Raw genomic sequence first — 25,140 nt, 5'->3', positions numbered from 1 at the left:
TGTTATCAATAACCATTGCAATAATTACATAGCACAATTTTCCCTCTGATAATCAAATGGGAGCAATATATATTTTAAACAATTGTTGCTGATTTGTTTGATGAAACAGGGTTAGGTCAAAGTAAACATACCTTGTTATTTAGGAGTGAGAAGAGAACATGGTCTGGTGTACTCTGCGCTCTCCACTGTAACACTTCGGCTAAGAACTGATTCTATATATTTTAAAAGGGGATAAAGACATACATGTTCATGTAAACATCCATGATTATGTAAAAACTTTGGTGAGGTTGCAATTGTCATATAAGGGGGAGGAGGAGGAATTGATAGTCTCATTTTATGCTGGCCATTGCAACAGAAGAAACTTTCACAAGACATCCTGTCTTGCCACCTTCATTAGTTCACTAAAAACTAGCTGGTCAGAAAGGAATTCCAGCAAATGCAACTCTTAACCACATTTAACTTAGCATATGTATCTATTTCCTTTCTTTACTGTATCATAAGAATCTTTTCATGATGAATACAGACGCATTACAAATGTTATTATCATCATCATCACCATCGTCATCATCATCTTCATCTTCCTCCTCCTCCTCACCATCATCATCATCATCACCACCATCATTACCATCATCATCATAACTATTATCTGACCTTTCTTGATGTTTCTGTATCTTCATCCCATGTTCCAATCTCTCTTCCTGATGCTCCTGCTATTCTTGATCCTGCTACCAGGTTACCCATCATCACTGATGCAGGACCAACATCTGTAGGTTTTATCCTTGGCTTAGGAAGGTTGGTCACACACCTATATAAAAACAAGAAATTAATTTGATAACACATGCAATCATGCACCAATACATGGAGATTTGATGTATATAACCAATCGATTCCCACATTCTGTAATTTCCATTGATTTGTACAGGGACAATCCAGTTACAATAGGCAACAGTTAAGCTTAAGGAATTAAAAAAAAAGAATTATGGGGTGGGGTTTCTTCTTATCTTCATGAGCAGTATTAAGCACATGATCCATCCATCTATCTAAGCCTCCATCAATCTATCCTGCCACCAATCAATCCTTTATCAACCATCTTCCTATTGACATAACTATCTTTCACTCTATTTCTTGCATAAGATCGATTCCTCTATCTATCTACCAATCTCTCTCATAAACTACGATGTTAGTTATCCATCAAATGCACAATACACACAAACTTTCCTATAGTGTAAAAAGATAGGTCTAGATGTATCTAAAATTCAACCGGATTGTCACAAATAAGAATATAAGAAATTGAAACCAAAACAAACTTTGATATGTATACGACACGATGGATACATCTATCTACTTACGTATGAGGGCACATGAGTACATTGGTAGGATGAAGTGTTCCATTGATGAATCTCTGTTTGGTCTCTGACAGGTGGATTCCTCCAAGAGGAGTCTAAAAAAAAAATAAACAATCAGGAGACATGGATTCCTTATATCATATTTTGAATCCACTATAAAACTTATGGACCTTGGCAATGAGGATATCATCATATGAAACAAGAGAAATTAAAAGTTAGGAAGAAAAACTGACTTTTTAATAAACGGAACATGCTTCAAAGTAAACATGCCTCATAGTCAGCATGAAAATTATACACAGAGCCACTGGTATTATATACCTCATTAATTTGTTTGCTATCCGAAGTGTAGAAGACGGTCTGTTCTTACTATCCAGGATATTATCAATGCCACAATCCTACGATCATTATGCTACGAGACATTCATAATATCTCATTTTGTGAGCTGAGAGAATTTCAGTTGCAAAGCTCCACACCAATTAGTGATACACTTTATTAGGAAATTGATACTATTGTTGATAAAGATGTGATCTTACCTTGGGGAGTGAGTTTGGAGGAACTAAGGCCAGACAGTACACTCCAACTTGATGAATGCTGTCCACAGCCTGTAGTACTCTACTCATCCATTGGAAACACTAGGAAGAAAGGAGGAATGACAAGGAGAACAAGTGGTGCATTATCATTTTTTATATAAAAATATAGCCCTAATATTATGATGGATTCTTCAATCTAAACATCTGATAAACATATTTTGGAATCAAACAATTTTTATGGTTTGAGGGTTAATAAATCAAACAGTGATTAACTGAGACTAACTCTTATCATAATGAATGATAATGAATACCTTACTACCCGTGCTTACGAAAATCATAAATCTCTCATTACATGATGCCAAGTGTTATTCGGGTTGGAAGCTAGCGTTAGTTAGGCCTGTGCCAAAGAAACCTAATTCAGAAGTAAACTTCAATAACTTCAGGCCAATAAGTAACCTTCAATATGTGTCAAAGTTGGTTGAAGGGGCAGTCACTGCTCAAATTCAGGAACATCTCGATCGTAACAACCTCTTCCCCTTAACACAGTCAGCTTACAGGAAGTTTCACAGTACAGAAACAGCCCTACTAAAAGTCAAGAATGATTTACTAATGGCTATGAACCAACAGAAAGTTACCTTTTTAGTACTATTAGACCTTAGTGCTGCGTTCGACACTATTGACCATAGTATACTTGCTGAAATATTGGAAACTGATTTTGGGATAACAGACTCTGCTTTGTCTTGGTTGCAGTCTTACCTTTCCGATAGGCAGCAACAAATATCAATTGGTGACATTACCTCAAAGAAATTTGATGTTAGATGGGGCATTCCCCAAGGGTCCAGGCTCGGACCTCTCCTTTTTTCCCTTTATTCTAGTAGGCTTTTTTCGGTTATCAAAGCATACTCTGAAAAAATATCTTGTCACTGTTATGCAGATGACACTCAATTATACATTTCCTTCAGCCCAGTCAGGGAACAAGAACAGTCCTGTGTTTTGTCTCTTGAACACTGTCTACAGGAACTTCGTAGATGGATGTTGAGCAGTAAGTTGAAACTCAATGATAGCAAAACTGAGTTTCTTATTATTGGAACACCTAGACAAGTGTCTAAACTAAATATAGATTGCATAACAGTTGGAAATACTGTAGTAAAGCAGACCATGGTTGCAAAAAACCTTGGTGTCTGGTTTGACTCGCAGCTAAACATGGAAACCCACATATCCAAAACATGCAAAACTGCCTTTTATCATCTCTACAACTTACGTCATATCCGAAAATATTTAAGCAGCACATGTATTGATACACTGGTCCATGCATTTGTAACAAGCAAGTTGGATTATTGTAATGGACTACTTTTTGGCTTACCAGATTCTCAGATAAACAAATTACAGCGTGTTCAAAATGCATGTGCCAGACTCATTTGTAATTCGCCCAAATTTTCCCATGTAAGGCCCCTACTCATCCATCTACATTGGCTTCCAGTACGTCAGCGAATCAAATTCAAAATAATGCTCCTAACATATAAGATACTACATGGCATGGCCCCCACCTATCTCAGTGAACTCCTTAAATTAAAATCACCCACCCAGTCTTACAGGCTTCGTAGTTCCCATGACACAATGCTCCTCAGTCTCCCAACATGTAAAACAAAGATCACACTAGGTGACCGTGCCTTTATCAGTGCTGCACCCAAACTCTGGAATAGTCTCCCTTCCTCAATAAGAAATGCATCCTCTGTCAATTTATTTAAAACCAAACTGAAATCCCACCTCTTTCAAGATAGTTTTTAATAAGAAGTCACTTTTTCATGTTTTTGATTATGTATTTTGTAGAAATAATTAATCTTTACTTATTTTTCTTCGATTCATTTAGTGAACTAAATTTTTGCGTATCCTGTTAATAATTGTTTTTCTGCTTATCTGTTATGTATTGTAATGCGCAGTTGAGTATATCCAAATAGAAATTGCGCAATATAAATTTACAATTATTATTATTATTATAATGAATGAATGAATTGGCCCATATCAAAGACATTACCATAAGACTTGGGTATAACAAAACAGACAAATAATATTTACACTTTATTTCAATCATTTGTATAAGAATTGCCATAGACTTACACTTACAGCACCAAAGAATGTATAATTGATATATTGAGGGGTAATAGAGAGGGGTTGTTACCTCTTCTTCTGATGCTTCTGGTCTTTGTTCTGCAATGATGATTATCCTATCATCCTTTAGGACCTTTATCGAGAACACTGCAATTCTGTTGGAAGAAACAAGTCAACTTGTAAAGAATACGTATTGTAACAGAAAAATATCCTTTTTTTTTGCCTCAATAATTCAAGATATGTAAGGAGCAAAAATGAAAAAAAATCCCTCATTTGGTGTCCCTTCAGTGCTCCTACAGCAATGGACCTTGTCTTAATTTCTCTAGAGGTTTTGGTTCAGAATATTGTACAGATTGGGTATTAAGGCTATGGTTATGTTTGAGGTTACTTATTTAATTTTGGCTTAATAAGAAGTTTATGCATAGGGGCTGTTATCACTGGAGCTAATTTCATTGAATCCTTCTAAAATATAAGAATTTTTAGATCTGCAGGAAACAATGCCCACTAAACCCATTTGACACAAGAGAATATGATAAACAAAAAGGACCCCAAAATGAATGAGTTGAACGTACCTCCCTCTGTAGATGAATTTGAGTGGTTCAACAGCCAGTACAGTAGCTATGATGTCATCCATGTTATGCCTTCTACCACTGATGATCATCAAGCCATCTACCTTACCACAAACAAACACTAGTCCACCCTGAAAACCAAAAAAAGAAAGAAAAAAACTTGTGTTTGAGGAATGTTGAAATGGCAGAAGTATTTTTCTACATTTTTTATATTTTCCCTTGAATTTCTACGACAGCTGTCTAGTCAAGTCTAGGTGGAAATGTTTATAACATCTTCTTTGCTGATTCTCAAACCAACACTTTACAACGTTCCTAATCATGAATCCCAGGAAAATACCATAAAATTTATGATATCAAGTTAAGGATGGAAGAAATATACAAGGAAAACATCAATAATGGACAATGAATTCTATGCTTTGAATTAAGATTATGAAATAAACAGGAAAAATTAACAGGAAAATTTGAGAAAATTTGAAAAAAAAAGAAAAAGAGAATGGAGAAGAAAGTAAACTTAAACTTACTGGTCCAAGGAAACCAAGCAGTCCGGTCCTAACAAAGTGCTGATCGCTGATTGGCTGCTCATAGTCCGTTAATGCTGTCACCTGATATTCATGAAACAAATAAAACATACTTGATGAACATAATCTCACACGGTTCAGTTATGCCAAAACAGAATGTTATGAATGCCACGATACAAATTGACATACCTACTTTCTCATCATTAATGAAATAAGTTCATTACATACATATATATATATATATATATATATATATATATATATATATATATACAGAGAGAATCTTAAGACGTCAGTCCTCTGGTTGCTTGCTTACAATCATTCATGCTCTCTTAGCAATCAAGTAAAAATCACCAACATGCAACCATAATGGTTTTAGAATATCATCACTTACATTAAACGTAGCATTAGTCTTTCCCTTCAGACCCCAGAATGATCCTCCAACCGATTCTGATGAGACACAAAGTTCTCCAATCTCATCCGTCTTACACAGGACTGGTGGACCATCAATCTTCACTACAACCATAGCAGCTATATCAAAAAAGATAAAACGTATGATACAAATGAAAATGAAAACCAAAATGATAATGATGACATGAATTTGCCACTTCTCTCACTGACAGTATCTCAATGTAAAATATGTAGAATTGTAATCATAATTTAAATAGCAATTTCCAGCATGATGGTGACATCAATCAATGAAAAAAATGCCTTCCATCGCTACAAGCGATTTCAGTCAATTTATAGCCTTTGTGCAGACCACAACCATTAAAACAGAACTCTACTTCACTCTTAAAGATTTGTTTGTGGTTTAGAATTAATCAAAGATGCATGCACATGCAAAAAGGCTTTGAATTCATGCTACTCACGACTGATTTTGTGAGCCCACAGTTTACTAAATTTAAGCTACTTACACCACAAAATCTGTATTAAATTAGGTTCTAATTTAGAAAGGATTTCTAAATCATTATTTTTGTGGATTCAAGCTCACCTCCTGGCATGACTACTCCAACATCCTGCAGCGTTAATGATGTGAGTTTGTCATCTGTATCCACCCTGACAACACCGTACGACAGACCAGCCATCGATAACACCCCTCGACCTGATGCCGTCATACCGGTCTTACCAGGCCTGTTACCATGACAACAGAGAATACATAGATGTGATTAACAATTATGGTAGTAGATATTGGATAGGAACATTTAGCAAGAAAGACAGCCGATGAATCAGACAAAATAAGAGAACAGAATCACTAGACAACTGTTATTAATCTTTTTATCCTTCTAAGATCCATTTTCACTCCTGGAATTTTTTTTACCTGGTGCGTTACAGGGCAATACCTGGTTTCAACTGGTTATGACTGATGTATACTTATACATGGATAGAAAGCTTCTTTTTTGTTTCATTATCTTCTTTTTATTAGCGCCAAATATTCTTTATTGAGGAAATGAATGAAGGGGGGGGGGGTGGTTAAATCATAGTTGAAAAAAAAACATTAACTCAAATCGAATAACATTGAAACAAATTTTCATGCTTTGCCAACTATGACCTCGTAAATATAAAATGCAATTTTTATATTTCAATACAGTATATGATTTTCTTTGAAGTGTTAGTCTGTGCTCATATTAACTCGTGAGATATCATATTCAAAACCACAAACCCAGAATGTAACCCAATCACAAATATCAGTATTGTAAATAGGAAGTGCTGTGCTAAAGATGCTTTAGTACCCAACTACAGAGTATATACATTCTGATATGAGTGCAAATGTGGTCTATTCCTTTGTTTTAATTTTCCTATGTCAATTTTAGACAATTAGTAAATAGTAGTAATCCTTTCTAAAATTCACTGTACAGATTCCTTCAATGCTCAATTTATGGGTAAGTCAACTATCACACATTTTTCTCTTCATAATTCCTATTATGAGATTTCCTATTATGAAATATAAATAGTAAACATCAAACATGTCACCCTGCCGAATCCATTTTCTATCAACATCACAAGTAATAACATGTTCAATGTCAAATATGTTGAACAATATCAATGTTTAAGCTATAAATGTGTAACCTGTATTCAGTAAAAGCATTCTAAAACTCAAAGCATGCACACTGGCATACCTTTTGAGTAGCAGACAAACTTTTGTTATCATCTCTTATCAAAGGAATTTCATTGGGTTTAATTATTCATATTGCCAGGGGCATCACTCCATGCCTTCAATAACATCTCAACATGGAAGAAAGTATGAAATAGGATTTCAGGGAAGAAAAACATGCCTTTCTTTAAAGAGCTTGAGGAATAATGATTAACCTAATGCCCAAATGAGTAAAATATAACAAGTTTAGAGGAATATAGACAGGAATCACAAATTTTCATACTTGTACAGGCCTTGGCCATGTCTGCATTGTAACAGAAGATGCATGGGTTTTAATGTTATGACAAACACACAAACGAATAGTTAAATCAAGTTCAGAGCTCACACAGAATAATTCGCTTACCAAAATTTACCACTGTTGACAAATAGATGAAAACAAAGAGAATGAGACTGACTGTCTGAAGATGGTTTCAAAATTCATTAATGTAAAGTTTCTAGCAAAGAAAGATCATATAGAATGACCTACAAATATCAAACCAAAATTCAAATTTTATGACTACAGATTCAATGTTGTCAGGGGTTTAATTCTCTGTTAAATATATATTATTCACAGGAATTGAAGTGCAAGTTGTGATGAAATAATTTTCTTTGTAAAAAATATTTGAAAATATTTCCATATTGACTCGAATTGAAAATATCAAGAAAAATGTAAAAAGAGCAATATACAACGAAGTGAAATAAAAGTAGGCAGACTACTCAAGAAAGAAAAATAGAAAAAATGTGACTTTTATACATAAATCAGCCAAAAAGTATCATTGTAAAAATGGAACAAGAGGAAAAGAAGCAAAAAGCTCTTGGGATTGAGAAGGAAATTATCACCAGTTTGATATGAGCTAAAAGGGTGAGATAGAAACCGACATCCAATAGGAAACATTCGACACCCATTTTCACTATCATTTGATGTGAGCTAAGAGGGTGTTATAGAAACCAATGTTCACTAGGAAATAGTTGACACCAAATCTCTCAGCAGTAACTATTCATTCTCAATTTGTTTTTGAGGGAGAGTTTGATTTACCTTCGTATTGAGACAGTGAGAGCCTCTGCAGCACAAGCACATGGACATAACACTTCAGGTTTGAGACCTTTACTCTGGAAAGTACTCAAGAATGCATCGCATGATGACAGGGACCCTAAAAAGAGGGGAAACAAAGGAATTAAAAGGGTTTAATCTGTCCAATTTGCTCTGCCAATAGCAGAGCCCAACACATCCTTATCATGATCTATTATCTTCCTTCTTTTCAGAAGTGTTATATGACTTGTAACCTTTCATTTCTGATGTCATTATTTATTTCATTGGAGTCTGATTTTTCCGAAGTTGCATTAAATTAGTACTACGCAACAGGTTAAAGATCTTCATTTATTTCTGGAGTAAAGAGGAAAACAATTTCAAGGGCACATTGAATTGCATTCCTTTACAAAGCATTTATGACCCCCCCCCCCCCATTTTTCTTTTTTTTTATACATTACTTCAGTTCCAACATCGTTAATTTGATTGTTTGATTCTTTATGTACCAAAATGTAAAGAAAGCATGTTGACAAGTGATTGATATGAGACTTACAAGGGTTAGCTCCATCAGCAACCAGAAGCATTCTTAATGAGTTCAGGTTGATTCCTTTGTGTTCTTTCTGGGCCATCAGACCCCAGTGCATGTCTCTTGATTTCACAATGGCAAGGGTGGCTGTAGAAAACAAAACAGAAAAGAAAAAAAAGGATTCAAATAGTGGGTCAATTGTGTTTAATCGGCCATTGCGCGAAGAAGGGTGTGTATGAGGTAAATGCAGCAACCTTTATTCACAAGAACATAACTCAATTTATAAATGTGGATTTACTCCCATTACAACTGAAGGGTCTTTCTTCTTCATTTATTTTCTTTAAAAGTTTCATTCAACAGTCTAGATTTGAGAGAAAATTCTAATACAGAGATAAAGAAGGTTTGAACAAGTCAAGTAGAAAATCTCAGTTGAAACTTTGAAGAAGTAATGATAAGCCTAATACTTTTACAGGGTGTATATGAAATCCCTTTTTGTATTGGACATTACAATGCACCCTGCTATATTCGCACATGATAGTTTTATCATTTGACTTATAAGATAAAAACAATATGAGAATGTTCCTGGGAAAAGGATTTCAAGTTAAAAAAAAAACTGAATTAAAAAAAATAAATAAAAAAAATTCCTCATAAATATCATTTTTTAAAATTCGTAAACCCGGAGAATATCATGCCTGAATAAATAAAGATATAATTAAATTAAATGAATTCTTACCTTTGTACTTGGTTACAATGTGCATCCATGATGCTGGATTTACTTTCATGAGTGAGTAAGGAACAAAATATACTTGCATCCCATTGAAGACACTCTGGATGAAAACAAAAAGAGATAATGGTGATAAAGTCAATCAATTCATTGACATATTCTGTTTTGAACGCAACTGACAGAAAAGAAACAGCAGCCTTTGTTTGTAGACAGTGATCAAAGTAGACAAAGAAGGTTGTCATAATAGACATGGTCTAGGGTATAGGTATGTCCCAAATAAAGGGAATGTATTTTTTTTATAGTGTACCCCCCCCCTCCATTTCTTTAGATATTCAGACTTTTATTTAATAATGCCTGTTTGAACTTGAATTTATTTGAACAAAATAATTATGTGTATATTCATTTAAAGGCCACCGCACACCTTACGACCCGACTGGTCTGTGACTGGCTTGCGACTGAGTGAGGGGAGATAAATCGGAAGGTGGTCATAAGCCTCGACACTGCACACCTTGCAATCCGACTACCACGCTGTCAACGACTGACACATGCGCTTTTTGCCATAACAACTGAGAAAATGCGCTTACTACTGCGTATGCGCGTTGTTTATCATTTACGCGTCATACAACTCTGCTGTCTGATTGGCTGGAAGTTGGATTGAGCTTGCGATCCAGTCATAAGGATTTGATACGTCAAATCCGATTTTCCTTGTGACTTGTCTCTGACCAGTCTGCAACTATCAAGCTGACAAGAGCTGTGACGTCACATCTCCCCTCACTCAGTTGCAAGCCAGTCGCAGACTAGTCGGGTCGTAAGGTGAGCGGTGGCCTTTATCTGTCCAGTAATCACATGTATGCTGGTACTTTAATAATGCCTTTGTATTTTATCTGTTGGATATGGTAAGTATTATGCAAATAGTGATTTTAATTCATTCACACCTTTTTGCCACACCAGTCTGTTTGATTTTACATGTTTTCTCTTCAAGGAATAAAAGTACTGTTGAAGAATCACAATTAAATGCTATCTTTCTGTACTGGTACCTGAAGCAGAACAGACTGTACAATGGCTCTTGAAGATATACCTGTGTTGTCTATACTTACAGCTTGTACACTATGCCATAATCCTACATCTCTTTTGAAATCCAGGACGTTCACCATGGTCTCTCCTTCCCCATAGCTACAAGCAACAGTCAACGTCCGACAGTGATAAACCATCGACCGTCTAGGAATCGTCACACCCATCACGCTGCCCTCGTTGTCCGTTGTGTACTGAGAAATGAAAAGAAAGGCTTTTTTATTTTAAATCTCTTGAATCATACAAGGTATAATGTTGTCTGATTTTGACTTGTATCAAGGCAACCATGATCAAGGCTGCTTCACAATGGACATCTGCAACTAATGTATGTCAGTGAACAGAATTTTATCTGGGATCTCACACAATCTCATTGTTTTTTGCTAAAAAATGATCACATACTAACATCTAAGGTAAAAATGCATTCCATATCACTGTCATAGATTTGAGCAGCCAGCCTATTGTTGAAAGAAGTGAAGACCACATATCTACATCCATGTTCCATGCAAGTGACTTGCTAAAAAGCAATGCCTTGACAGAAGGTTGAACTGTTCAATCAACAGAACCCGACATCTCTCATGTCTTACCTCAATATATGCAGCCATATCGTCTGCAGGGCGGGGTGGGATCTGCCAATCCTTGGGAGGTTTTGAGAGGTGTTCTGTTACGTGCCACGCAAGCTTCGGCCAACCTAGAGAACATAACAGATAGAAAAGTAAATCAACAGTGAAATTTGATTTGACAATGCTTCATCATTAGTGCATGGAGGCAGCAGTCTATAAATGAGTAAGTATTTGATAATTGTAATGCTATTGATGGCTAAATGTTTTTTTTGTAGACAGCTCACCTCAGACATCTTTGAATTGAAGTCTGAAATTTCCTCAAATCAAAGAGCCTAAATGTAGAATGTCGTAACAACAATCATGAGGATGTGGTAACAGTGGAAATGGACAAACTGCAACCAATGTAGAAAGATCCCCAAAACAGATCAGAAACACACTTATCCTACAGTCCTGTATTCTTACCAAATCTAAAGTGTCTTCTCTTCATATTTTACCAGTATGCGTGAAATCTTTGGACGAATACCTGAAACATTTACCTTTGAATCTGGACACCTCCCCTGATTGTGTCTTTGGTAGCTCCTTGAGACAGGCACTGGTTGTCAAGGCAACAGAGATGCCACAACCTCCTAGTAGGAAACCAATCTGTTGACTACCAGCATCCTAGGAAAGACAGACACAAGCCAAGATGTGGGGAAACAAGGTAAGAAATTTTATTCATGGATGGCCCAAATTCACAAAGATTGAAATCACAATTCATGCAGATACCAGGCATCAATTATACTTGATTGACCAAGTAAGGGTCCAATAGTGAATGTGTGTATTTGTCACAGAGAACTTTATTTGTGTTTTTTGTGCATGAAACCATAGTTTATTTTAGTTGATTTAGATCAATAACCAAGGGGCTCATTTAAACAAAGAGTGGATTCATTCCAATGATTTTGAGGTGATCCAAAATAATTTATAATGATCATAATAATAGTTACATTTATATAGAGCTTACTACATTCTGTTTCTAAGTGCTTTTAACATGAAAGATATTTACTCTATATACTTACTCCCTCAGCATATTTTATAACTCATTAAAAATATACTATACATCTTAGAGGTAGATAATATCCTTACTTGTAGGTACCTACCTTTTTAGTGACTGGTACATCTATTGCAACTGGTACGATCCCTGCAAAGAGACAGCCATAAAATGCACAAACGTATGCTGCTGGGTCCGAGTTGGGATATACAAGCGCCACCTAAAACAAAGAAAAGAAAAATATGGATGAATATTCAGAGAAAAATTGATAATTCAAAAGAACATTTTAATTTTGTTTCGCGGCAGAAACTGGAAATAATTCTTAAATGCACTTGTTATGCTCACTCAACAACAGCAATGTTTGTGAAGAAAGTAACTTATCAACCTACATTTTGTGCAATATAATTGAATGCCTGAATATCATTCAATATCATTTTCCTTTGGCTAGTGCAATTACCATTCTACCTCATTTGAAGCAACTCTGGATACTCAAATTTGTTTTCTACTCTTTCCACTTTTTACATGATCTTCATTCATTTTGTGTAACTTTGATAGATTTTGATATGCAGGTTACAAAAACAAAATACATAATTGATGAATCAATTGTGTATACATGTAGTTTCAAGCCAACATCTAAGAATCTTTTTTTAAGAAGGCAGAACTTACTCTGTCCCCTGATTTCAGTATGGGTTCTTTTCCGCCTAGTTTATTCAGCAAGAAATAAGCAATTTTGTTTGCTCGGCTGAGAAGTTTTCCTGTGGATAAGAAAATTGAAAAATTCAGAGAGGGGAAAAAATAAAAAAAATGATTGATAATCACAAGCATTTATTCTTATGTAATATCAAAATATGGCAATGGAAGTATTACCCATTCCCAACCCTTTCCCCCACCAATCTATTCTAATCAAGTAGCTAATCATCAGTGTATTTGTTTACTTATCAATCACTCGCATGATTATTCAAAACTGCTTAAAGGACAAGTCCACCCCAACAAAAACTTGATTTGAATAAAAAGATAAAAATTCAACAAGTATAACACTGAAAATTTCATCAAAATCGGATGTAAAATAAGAAAGTTATGACATTTTAAAGTTTCGCTTAATTTCACAAAGCAGTTATATGCAAATCTCGGTCGGTATGCAAATGAGGGAACTGATGACATCACTCACTATTTCTTTTGTATTTTAATATATGAAATATGAAATATTTTGATTTTCTGGTCATTGTCATGTGAAATGAAGTTTCATTCCTCCCTGAACACGTGGAATTCCATTATTTTAACAATTTGTGCTTCAGGCAAGGAGGTCCTAATCATCGAATTCGTAAAAATTGAAATATTGTAGAATTCAAACAATAAAAAACAAAAGAAATAGTGAGTGACATCATCGACTCTCTCATTTGGATGTAACTGGCTCGTTCATATCACTATTTTGTTAAAAATAAGCGAAACTTTAAAATGTCATAACTTTCTTATTTTACATCCGATTTTGATGAAATTTTCAGCATTGTGCTAGTCTGATTTTTCTCTATTGATTCAAATCAACATTTTTGTAAGGTGGACTTGACCTTTAATAAGATACTTGAATAATCAAGAGATCATAAATATCAAGTGTAAACTAAGGGGTTATATAAAAGTATATTTTTCAATTAAATATGTGCATTTGAAGATGAAAAACATTCCAATATAAAATAAAGATGTGGTAGAATACAGTAGTTCTCTAGTGATACACTTACAAATCATGGGAAAAATTTTTAGAACTTTTTCATTTGAACAGAGCACTACAAATAACACATTCTGCAAATTTTATCATTACAGTGCATTCAGTTCTTCACCTAACATTCAAAACAAATAAATCAGATTATTCTAGATAATTACATGTGGCTTACCATATGTGAGCTGGAAATGTATTTTGCCATTGGCATCTAGTGATGAGATGACAGGAACCTTGGGGGTTGCAGTGCCGTATCTCTGGACCGCCGCCTCTAAATTCCTGGGTAAGCCTGTCGGTACCTGAATCAAGGATGAAGTTAATGAAAGATGATAGATTCAGATGAGGGCAAATAATTGTGTTTATAGATAGGTGATGAATGGTGAGAAAGATTGGTGGAGTGTTATTGTGTAGATGAATTAGGATTCCCAAATATTGATTTAGATCTACTTTATGCATGTGTGTAAAAGTTAGTCTAAAAAATGTATCATTTCAGGGTTAATGAATACCCAATCAATTATCTTTTTAAGGCGGAAACAGTAAATTTTTATTGTCACCATCATTTTTGCCATTTCCAGGTATCACCACCATATCACGATCAGGACTTTAATAATTGTTTTTATCATGATTAGGAATTTAATAATTGTTGTCATAGTTGCCATTATCTTTATAATCATCACGACCTTCATGACCACCATCATCACCATCATCATCATCATCGTTGTTATTGTCATCATTGTCATCACCACCAACACCGCCTGCACCCCATCACTGTTTGCATATGTACAGCTATGCTTATCATCTACTAATTGCAATGTTATTTCCACTTACATTTAGCTGTTCTCCGATGGCAGGTGTGATTGTATTACCCTCAGGCTGGGGTGCGTTGGGGTCCATTTCGCTTGCAGCTGATGAAGGATAAAAAGCACAAAAATATCTTCTTAAATTTTTGTTCAAGGTTGCTGATGTCCCCATAATCCCCGTTTTCCTTTACAAATATGTCCTTGTCACACAGGTGATGGCCCAGTCCAAGTACATAACAATCACCATGCAGAATAGAAACGAGAAAAAAAAAATGTTTACCTTCTAATTCTTCTTCTTCATCTTGGAAGAATTCTTGTAGTGGTTTTCTCTTAGGTCTCTTCAGTGTGTTTAGAAGCTGCTGAATCTTGGCAGACACCTTACTGTTCACCATCGACCCTGAGAAAAAAAAACATTGAATGAGAGAGGATATTGGGGAGGAGGGCAGCGTAAATGAAGATGGTTATGAAGTAATTGTTGTTGTTGTAGAAATGGCACTATAATTCTAAAGATCTTGTGTGCCAGGCACCTTGTAGTGAATAGGCACTTCTATTTGCTTTTCAACCAAGATTGATACTTTTTTGTTTTTAACAGTACTAGAAATAAGCATGTTCATTTCAATATCAATAGTTTGTTACACCATATCAAATATGCATGTAATACTCATTAAAATCGAACTAAAACCAGGACTATTCCATGCCATGTTCCACCACAAAAATATCTTGATATTTTTAAACAAGCACTTCCAGACTATCGAAAATATTATCTGTTGTCCATGAAACTTGATTTTAAAACTTTTATTCACTCTCATTTGAGTATATCAAACCCACAAAAAGATTAATATAACTGGTTACAATATGTACATCACAACATGTACATACATGGATGTGTACAAGGATCAGATATTGATGCATTGTATGAGTCACACTGTCAAGCACACCTGGGACCATCAATGATAATTTATTGAATGCAGCCTACCCTACATGACAGGTATTCAAGAGATTTACAATTGTTTGGATGATTACCATGCATAACCTACTGGTACATCACCTGAATATCATGCATATGATAAACTACATGTATAACAAAAACAAATTCATATTCAGCTTTACAGTAAAGTAATAACAGTGACAATGCATGTTGAATATTTGCTTAAATTCTCAACATCAGTCAATAAAAATACAAACAGCATTTCTCTCATATCAATTGTACTATAATTTTTTACTAATTAAAAGAATCTTACAATACCAGAATGACTACATGTACATATATGTATATAAGGACACAAATGAATGAAACAAAATTGAAATCATTGAAAACTGCTTTGTTTTATAATCATAATCCAAACATGACATATTTGATATTTGATTCTACATGCAGCGTTTTCTGGGTTGATGAAACAGAACTAAAATATTGTCAAACTGCATCTAATACGATTCTTGCTTTATCTTTAAATAAAAATTTAATACTACTAATAAAAATATCTTAATCTTACCAAAGCTCAAAGAAATGTAAGACACACCTTTCTATCTGCACTCCTCAATTTAATATGAGCTGATATTTGAATGTATTGTTTATTCAACAATCATACTAATATGTAACCTTGAATGTGGTAAACTTGCCCTGTTCACATTTTCACTTGGTCATGCCAATTTTATCTATCAAACACTGGGATCATTCCATTTCTAACATTTATATTGGAAAAATGTGGAGGGCCCATCAGGACCAGTCCACAAAATTATTCAAATTCCAAGTGAAAAAAAACAAGATGAATAACAGCATCCCATCTAAAAGTGATTGCTCGGTGAACTACATGTACAGGTTTATCCTGAAATGGATGGAAATAAAAGTTTGAAGCCAAATATTACTTATAGGGTTGTTCCGGGCTGAAAATATTGATATATAAATAGAGTAAAATTCACAGAGCAAAATGCAGATAATTTCCTCAAAATCTGAAAACAAATTGCAAAATTATAAAATTTTACAGTTTAGCAATATGTGAGGAAAGTAATATGCATGTCATCATGGATATTCATTAGGTGGGCTGATGATGTCATATCCCCACTTTCCCTTTTCTCATGTTATTACATGAAATCATAATTGTTTCTTTTTTTCATACATGTGTGAAGGATATGTCTCCCCTGTAATGAAATTAAAGTGCAGTGCATATCTAATCTCATGCAATTAATCAGTCATTATTCCAATATTTTTGGTTCTTGAAAGAAAAAAAACTGAATTACTAGTAACCTAATTTCATGTAATAAAATATAAAGAACAAGGTGGGATATGACATCATAAGTTTGGCATAGAATATTCCTGAAGACATGCCTAGAACTGTTTCACCAGAATAATGCAAATCTTAATGCCATAACTTTGTTATTCTTTGTCTGATTTTGATCAAATTTTCCATTCTTGTTTGTCTGATTTTTCTAATCTGTTCAAGTCATTATTTTCAGCCTGGAATACATCTTTAAAACAAGGAAACAAAACAATATATTCTTACCACAAACATTAAAATTTTACAGTAATGGCAAAATCTTAATCGCAAAATCTTAATCGCAAAATTAATTAATTATCCTTAAAAACAAAACAAGTTTCCCCACAAAAGCTAATTTTCTTGTTTATCAGTTTTAAGGTTTGTAATCCAGATGAGCTCGGTCCATTTTTATGTGAAAGGGGTATCTGAATAAATTCCTTCATCCAACAGCTCTTTCCTGCATGAGGCTTTTACTAATCTTCAATAGATCCACAGACAATTATACATGAATTCCACTGATTCTCCGGACCTTGATTGAAAATTCATTGTAATTTTAGAAACAAGTACAACAGAATGTTCCATTAAATGTCATCAATGATTGAGAATTTGTAGTTCAAAATATGATCTATAAAATCATTACGAAGACTGATTTCATGAGACCAATGGTAGTCTATATCTGGGCAAAAACAGTATTTTGGGCTTTATTCAAATACCCACTAAAGTATATCAGAAAGGTGAAAAATTAGGAAGCCATGGTTAGCACTAAAATTGCACCCCTTGTTTTTTTTTACATGTTACTTTTTTTGTGTGCCCAGGGCAAATGTCTCCTTGCCCCTCCCTAGATATGCCACTGAGAGAGACCTTGTTCGTAAATTCATTTATGCACAAAGAAACAGACATCATTCGATGTACGTGTATGTATTACTGGCAAACTTTTTTGTTGTGTTCTGCTAAGCGAGTATAGGCTATTATTTCAATGTGTGTGTATGCATGGACTTTGCAGCAACAACTTCATAACATAACATTAAACCAAAGACAAGTTTTATCTTACGTGGGCATAAATGTTTATTGTGTTAACTTCCATTTCATTAGGAATGACCTGACCACTATAGGTGGTTTCAGACCGCCTCGAAGTTCGCCAGTTCCAGGTATTCTCTGATCGGGAAATTTACCCCGATCCGAAAATACCAGGTATTTTGGTAATGTGAAAGCAAACTACGCGTAATTTCCCCGAAAGTATAAATAGTAGGTACTTGGCGAAATTACGAGAACTTTCGTGGGGATTTTTCCAAGGTCGCAGGTATTTTGGCGATGTGAAAGCAAATTAAGGGAACTTTTAGCCCAGCGTGTCGTTGGGCGCGGCGGTGTGGGTGGCTGCTGGGCTAGTGATTTTTAATCTCGCGCCTTGCCTGCTTATCAGACCATACTGCGCATGCTCGTAACTTCGGGAACTTATCCCGAAGGATGTGTTTCGGGGCGGTGTGAATGCAGGAATAATTAACGGGTATTTTGTAGCCTTAAAAAGTTCTCGTAATTTAACGGGGATTCTTGTGATCGAGGCAGTTTGAAACCACCTACTGAATGGGTTTGCATGTTTGAGAGTATGTCTGTGTGCCATAATAAAATAAAAACAATACCCCCCTTACAACAAAGAGGGGGAGGGGGTAGACACACTGGCATAGATTATGCTCCAAGCATCTCAAAGTTGATTTAAATTTTGAAACACAAAAAGTTGCCATGATATATCAGCCCAAACCCAAACAATGAAGAAAGGGCATTGATTAAATATTGTTACATTAATTGGAATTCAAAATCATCTTTTAATAACTCCAAATACAAGCCTCTAAAATCTGAGTCATCATTTTAGAGTGTGACAAACTGCCAGCAACAATCCTAAAGAGGTCTCTATGCTATGAGAAAAGAAGATTAATGCAGGTTATTCATTCTCTTAACCTTGGACAATAAAATCCCTAGAAAATCGCCCCTTCCTGTACTTTTTCACACTAAGCAGTATGCATGCCTACATGCATGTAACAAGTATCTGATATCAGCACACACCAAAATGATCATAAAAACAACTTGAATTACATGTAAATTCAAAGGTAGATATCCTAAAAAGTAATTGTTGTTGTTTTGTTTAATTGATGGAAAGCCAGCTTTATACATTGTTGTTTACTCTTTATTTTCTTCACATACCTGTTGTAAACCATTCAAGCGGCTTTAGCCCAACATTTACAATATTTGTTTGCAAAATGGATAAAATGACCATGACCTAACAACTTAAGAAAGCAATATTTCGAGAATAATATATTCTTCTATACTCACATTACTCTACTATAATTGCAAGCATAGAAAACACATTCACAGAAGAAAAGTCTTGTAAATAACCCTTTAAGGAGCCTGTTGCAGAAAGAGTTGTGTTTGAACACAACTCAAGTAATCAAACGTAAGTCAGAAATGTGCACTTCTGATTGGTTGTAGATCAAGTTGCATTTGATCTCAACCCTTGATGCAACAGGCCCCTGGTGCGATAAACCTTGCCTAGAGTATAGAAACTGAATTATATAAATGGACATTATTATTTCGATTAAATTCCATTAACTTACATAACTGCACACGAACACTCCATAATGAATAGCTATGTATTTATCCTTCCTCAAAGAGAACATCAATTAACAAATACCGTTGGCACCTTCCTGAAATGTTCAAACAGCATTCACACACCACTGTAGGCATTCATCGGTCTGTGTCTTTCCTTTGAACATCCAGTATCCGTGACAACGTGGGGATCCTGAGCCGGATGGCAGCCCACATCGCTCAGGAAACACAGGGCGAACTAAAACTCTCTTTAGAGGCTCTTTGACTTGCTCTTAAAGACACTGCAGGAACACTTCATCGGCTCCATGCATAATTTGATGCAACAATGTATAGTCCCACCAAATCAAATCTGTGTCTCATCCATGATGAATGCTAATCTTGTAACACTTCTCAATGCCTTTGTACATGTATCTCTCAGACAAAAAGCATTTCTCCTGCATACATATGCATCCAGTTTGCTACTACTGTCCTTGGTGTAGTGTTTTAGGTGGAAAAGAGGGGTCTCTATATACAAGTATTTGTTTATGAATCATCTGGGCCATTCTTAAATGGTCTAGGAAATTACTAATTTCTTCTCTGTACTTCAGGGCCTTTCAACAAAACATATGCCATGTAGGGCCTGTACTTGTAGTCAATCATTTAAACAATATTCACACTATAGTTTGTGTAATAAACAAATATCTACATGAAAATAAACATATCAGCAATACCCAGGCCTGAAATCTTGCATGTTTATTTGGTCTTGTTGACATCTCTTAAAACTGATAAATTATTCAAATTCTAAACTTATTAAATAATAAACAGAAATTGATAAAAATATCTCATGTAAAATAATCTCAATAATTTCTCCATGAACATAACAGGAAACTGCTGTCCACATGCCAACAGGTGCATATGCAAAACAATAGCACTTTGATTGAAAAAAGGTTAAGTTCATTTTTGCAGTCATACCATAAAACATCATGAAGCATGAAAGTTGTCAAGATAAGTATACCTTATAATGGAATAATTCATTCCACAGAAATGAAGCTTTCTTATCATGTTAAAATAGAAATTGTAAGTTCCACTCAACGGTGAAACTTCCAAACTGCTTATCAGTGATATGCAGCCCCCAGTTATTATTTTCCCAATGACAACTTCAAACACATGTTGTTATAGTGATAGCACACTGGATTACTCATCTGAGCTGAGAGAGATTCCTTGTTGCTACTCAAGTAATCTAAGAGAGGAAGGAGAGCAATAGCAGAATTCATGAAAAAAATATGAAAGGAAGTCAAGGCAACTCACCTGAATCGTCTGCGTGCTTGCTTGTTCCCTGAACGTACGCGATGTGGCCCGAGCTTGCTGTCACGTCAGGAGGCGGCTGCACAGCGCCACCAGACCCTGTGATTTAACGTAATCAGGACAGAGGAATCGTAGAGTGATGATACCTCAACCTGCTATGCTTTGTCTCAAACACTGAGATGCACATAGCATATCACAGATGTAGCCTGCCTAAAGGGCATTTCAAACCCCTTATTACCTCATATTATTGCACAAAGGAATGCGCTTTGTAGGGTATGAAATGACAATTAAATATGATCTCCTTTGTTAAGATGAAGAAAGAGAAGTTGATGAAATCTATCCTGTTAAAGTCTGCTACAAGACCTGAATGGAATCACTGATACTGAATACCAGCGGGAATGTGTCGCGTGTAATATAGCCATGAGCAACGGCCTGCTTCTTTCAACATTCAGCAGAAACTATGACAGATGTGGAGGTGGGGAAAAAGATTTGCTCAGATCTTCATTTTCCAAATATATTGCTGAATAACCTTGACAGAGTTTGGTAAAGACATAATGATTCAATGGTTATATTTTCTTTCTGATACTAATTTCAACTTGAGGGGGATATGTGAAGAATCAGAGGAGGCTAGAGGTTGACCAATGTGGGATGTCGTCTTCTCCTACAGGAAATTTCGAAGGATAGGCACGAAGGAGTTGCCGCAGCACTTTATTGGGTGGGTGTGTGGCTCAGTACATCCGACCCCCAAGGCAATTGAGAGAGGAAAAGATCATTTAAGACAAACACAAATGTAATTTCTTTCCCATTCTGTCTGTCTGCTTTGTCTCCTGTTTTCAGAGAAGTCATTTATGGCATCACAGTCACAAATGAATTATGAAGTACACAAAGCGCTCATGGTCTTTGAACTAAGAGCTCTTACACATCCCATGGATGAGAAAGTACCTTAAGTTACCTCCTTGGAATAAAGAAAAGTGATGTATAATATTTTGATATCAGATATCCTTGTCTGCTATTAGGACAGTTTGGCACCTACTAAAGAAGCAAAAACAAATGTTGTTTGATAACATTTCTTGACATCTATCTTTATGTACAGAAATATCAGTGCATCAAAACAGAAATTGGAAATCACTTGTAATTCAGCATGACCTCCTCTATATTCATTTCATGGAAGTTTAAAAGAAGATAGAAGAAAAATACAATCAGTATAAACAGGAGAATATTTAATGCACTCTTGTACCAGTATATTTTAAAAGCTAAGATATAATATTGAGAATAAATATACATTGGTTTTTCTATTGTGTGCTGTTGTCTGAATTTGTACAATACATGGGAATGTAACATCCATGTTTGTGAATAACAAAGTGCACTTTAATGGACTATCTTTGTGTATGTGTGTTAGATGGCAAAAGTGTAAACCCAACATGCTTTGCTCCAGATTTTGAGTCATAATGTACAAGCCCTTTGAAACACCCAAAGTTGTTTGTTTCTACTAGTTTGTAAGGGAGTAGACATTCTTGAACTCCAAAGCATTATCCAATGAATCATACGCTTAGGATGATAATAGAGGAAAAAACAGATTTTGGTCTTAGAATGTAGATACAATTTTCAACTAAAGAAGATCTATACAGGTGGAAGATAATCTAAATGAATGTAAATTCATTTTTTTTTCTAATGAAGATGACTGTTCCCCCCTCCCCATTGTTTTTCCCCTCTGGCACAGATTTCGAAATGACGTAGAGCTGAATAAAATATTTTGTCCACTCTTCAAATACAAAGTGGCTGAGCCCCTCTAACTGTGAAATAACCAATGTGTTAAATTTTTATGCTCACTTGAAATATCCATAACTTTCTCCTTTTTTGGTCCGATTTCATTAGAAAATCCAACCAATCAATTTCTTTTAATTAATTTAATTCATCTCAGACTGACTGTTTGTTGTAGTCTGCTGATAGGTCATAAGAAAACCCAGACTTACAGCTGCTTGCGATGTCAAGACCCCTCGTACCGGACACAGCCCCTCGTCCACCACTAACATGTCCATTGGCTGGCTGCAGTCTATGGTAATGTGGATTAAGACCAGGTTCACCACTACCCACATAATGGAAGCTTGAAGACCCCGCCCCAATGTCATGTGTGTGATGAGAGGAGGACGAGGAGATGGAGTCATCATCGTCTGTCTCTGATTCTAAAGATGAAGAAGATGGAGAAGAAACAAAAATAAACAAAGCATGTGCTACAATTGAATCAGAGTGATACACAAAATAAAAATCATTTCTTTCAAAATTCAAGTTCAAATTAATACCACTAACATAGAAAGGAAGTACAACTGTCTGTATTTAAATAGAGTGTATTGAAGGAGAGGATATGAATATTAAAGGTAAATGCTAGTTTTGGTAACGATATAAAAATGAGTTCGTACAGAATCAAATAAAATGACCACCAAAGTGTCTGTTTGTATAAATAAAATGCATGTGCCAAAGGATTCTGGAAGAAATTGTGTAATTGCTGAGAAATCAGCAAATAAGCACAGGATTCGGGTAGAGCGTCGGGCCCGACGCTCTAAGCGATAATTATACACTGTCCCATGTGCACTTATCTGTGTTGGGGATCTTCGGTGTGAACCTTTTTCAGCGTAGATTTCAAGATTTCACAAAGTTCAGTTAATGTAACTGTACCAGATCTAGACCCTCGATGATATACTGACAATTAAGCCTTGTTTTACAGACTTTCTCATGAAATCAGTGTTTACTGCAACTAGTGGAATTTCTCTTTAACATTATGTAAAATGAAAGTAGGAGAGATTTATGATCAATGCATACATAATGTAGTGCACAACCTTCAAGAGATTGAAACCTAAATTTATTACTGATTGTCTTCATTACTCTAAGTGCAATAAAATCATGTTATTATTGAGCATTGTAGTGCGGTAGTTGAACAGAAAACAGAACTACGGAAAGGAAAAAGATCATGTTAATTAAAACAAAAGTATCATATAAATGCTACAAATATTGTGAAGAAATAACTTGAGAACTACCTTCCTGTTTCATGAGAATACAAATCTACAATACACAGAAAAGTTCACTGACCTGGTGGTGTTTCTATGGGAACAACGTTGGCATGCAGCGAATGCCTTTTGGAAGGTAGGGGCATCTGAAGGTCATTGTGTTTGGCAAGGGCTGCTTTCACCGCCTCCTCCCGAATATCTACACGACGTACAGGATGAAATACAATGAGAAGACACAAGCAACGCTTATTAGGGAACAAACAAGATAATGCAACAATTCCTAATCATATCATAACAGTTCATCAGTTATAATTAGAAGATAAATTTAGATTGATGTGTTGACTTGCAGTTGACCTGGCAGACTTCCACATTCCAACACTACATACATAGCATGGAGGCCTATGTACTTTTCACTTCTCTTTATATGGCCTTAGAAGGTATACCAACCAGGAATGTATCCACTTCTTCATCTACTAGTGGATGGTCTTATTCTCATAGTATTAAACACTTTTGTTGCTAAAACCACTTTGTCTACATTAAATTGGGTCCAAATCGGTGGATTCACACACGGTGCACCACCTATAGCTTGCAGCAAACAGGCCAAAATTTGCAATGCCACATGGGAAAAAGTCAACATCTGTTGTGCATGTCAGAGGAGCATGCATGCAATTATGCTGCACTGGCCAGGGATTACCAGGGTCCAAAAAGTGGGAGAGGAATTTGCCACATATGTCTTTTTTTTAGCGAAATTTGGACAATTTTCAGTGAATTCTTTCTCCACTTTTGCAAAATGATTTCCATTTTTGTAGCATCACAGTCGTATTACGTCCACCATAGAGGAGGATGAAATAAGTTTATCCACCTTTATGCAGTACACTAGCACAGTGCGCTGCTTGCATGCAACGTCCGCCACACAAATTGGCCTGTCCTTTGCAGCTGCAACCTACTGTGATTCCACCAAATTTTCCTTTGTTCCTACCATAACTTGGTTTAGTTATCATTTAGTCTGATGCCAAAATGGTCCATTTCCACTTCATCTACTTACATGTTTGCACTTTGCCAAAAAAAAACTTAGTTCATAAACATATCATTTAAACATGCAAATATTAGACCGAATAGCTATTAAATTTGCAAAAATAAATCATGGATTCAACGTACAACTTGATATACATTTAAAAAAAAATCATCAGGGATAAACTTTCTCCTACAAAGAGATGTGGTTTCTACAGCCTAAAATATGTTAAGTAGCAGGAATCCAAAATTTCTAAGGTCACTAAAACTTTAAAATCCAATGAAACTATTATTTGAAGAAAAAAAATCATTAAAAAAAAAAATCAAATTTGATAAAAATA

General features: G+C 35.3%; 1 protein-coding gene across 5 annotated transcripts in view; it reads right to left on the bottom strand.

The window, feature by feature from the left end:
• LOC121429611 (disco-interacting protein 2 homolog C-like) overlaps window positions 1-25,140 on the bottom strand; it is a 56,128-nt gene that overhangs the window by 10,959 nt on the left and 20,029 nt on the right. For 3 of the 5 annotated variants that reach the window (XM_041626733.1, XM_041626761.1, XM_041626751.1), the window contains 24 exons: window positions 23,871-23,987; window positions 22,760-22,969; window positions 20,790-20,885; window positions 14,930-15,046; window positions 14,678-14,754; window positions 14,025-14,148; window positions 12,805-12,893; window positions 12,248-12,358; window positions 11,648-11,771; window positions 11,136-11,239; window positions 10,578-10,745; window positions 9,490-9,583; window positions 8,784-8,903; window positions 8,240-8,354; window positions 7,568-7,579; window positions 6,064-6,203; window positions 5,467-5,603; window positions 5,076-5,156; window positions 4,558-4,685; window positions 4,056-4,140; window positions 1,880-1,978; window positions 1,350-1,441; window positions 652-805; window positions 132-212 (listed from right to left, as the gene is read on the bottom strand). In XM_041626733.1, coding sequence (XP_041482667.1) covers window positions 132-212; window positions 652-805; window positions 1,350-1,441; window positions 1,880-1,978; window positions 4,056-4,140; window positions 4,558-4,685; window positions 5,076-5,156; window positions 5,467-5,603; window positions 6,064-6,203; window positions 7,568-7,579; window positions 8,240-8,354; window positions 8,784-8,903; window positions 9,490-9,583; window positions 10,578-10,745; window positions 11,136-11,239; window positions 11,648-11,771; window positions 12,248-12,358; window positions 12,805-12,893; window positions 14,025-14,148; window positions 14,678-14,754; window positions 14,930-15,046; window positions 20,790-20,885; window positions 22,760-22,969; window positions 23,871-23,987 — 2,675 coding nt within the window. Of the gene's footprint in view, window positions 1-131; window positions 213-651; window positions 806-1,349; window positions 1,442-1,879; window positions 1,979-4,055; window positions 4,141-4,557; window positions 4,686-5,075; window positions 5,157-5,466; window positions 5,604-6,063; window positions 6,204-7,567; window positions 7,580-8,239; window positions 8,355-8,783; window positions 8,904-9,489; window positions 9,584-10,577; window positions 10,746-11,135; window positions 11,240-11,647; window positions 11,772-12,247; window positions 12,359-12,804; window positions 12,894-14,024; window positions 14,149-14,677; window positions 14,755-14,929; window positions 15,047-19,510; window positions 19,763-20,789; window positions 20,886-22,759; window positions 22,970-23,870; window positions 23,988-25,140 lie in introns of those variants that run through there. The other 2 variants (XM_041626742.1, XM_041626769.1) reach the window with 2 other exon arrangements.

This window comes from Lytechinus variegatus, chromosome 1, assembly GCF_018143015.1.
Source record: "Lytechinus variegatus isolate NC3 chromosome 1, Lvar_3.0, whole genome shotgun sequence".
Lineage (NCBI taxonomy): Eukaryota > Metazoa > Echinodermata > Echinoidea > Temnopleuroida > Toxopneustidae > Lytechinus > Lytechinus variegatus.
Note: the sequence above shows the minus strand (reverse complement) of the source record. Positions and strands in the feature narration are given on the sequence as shown.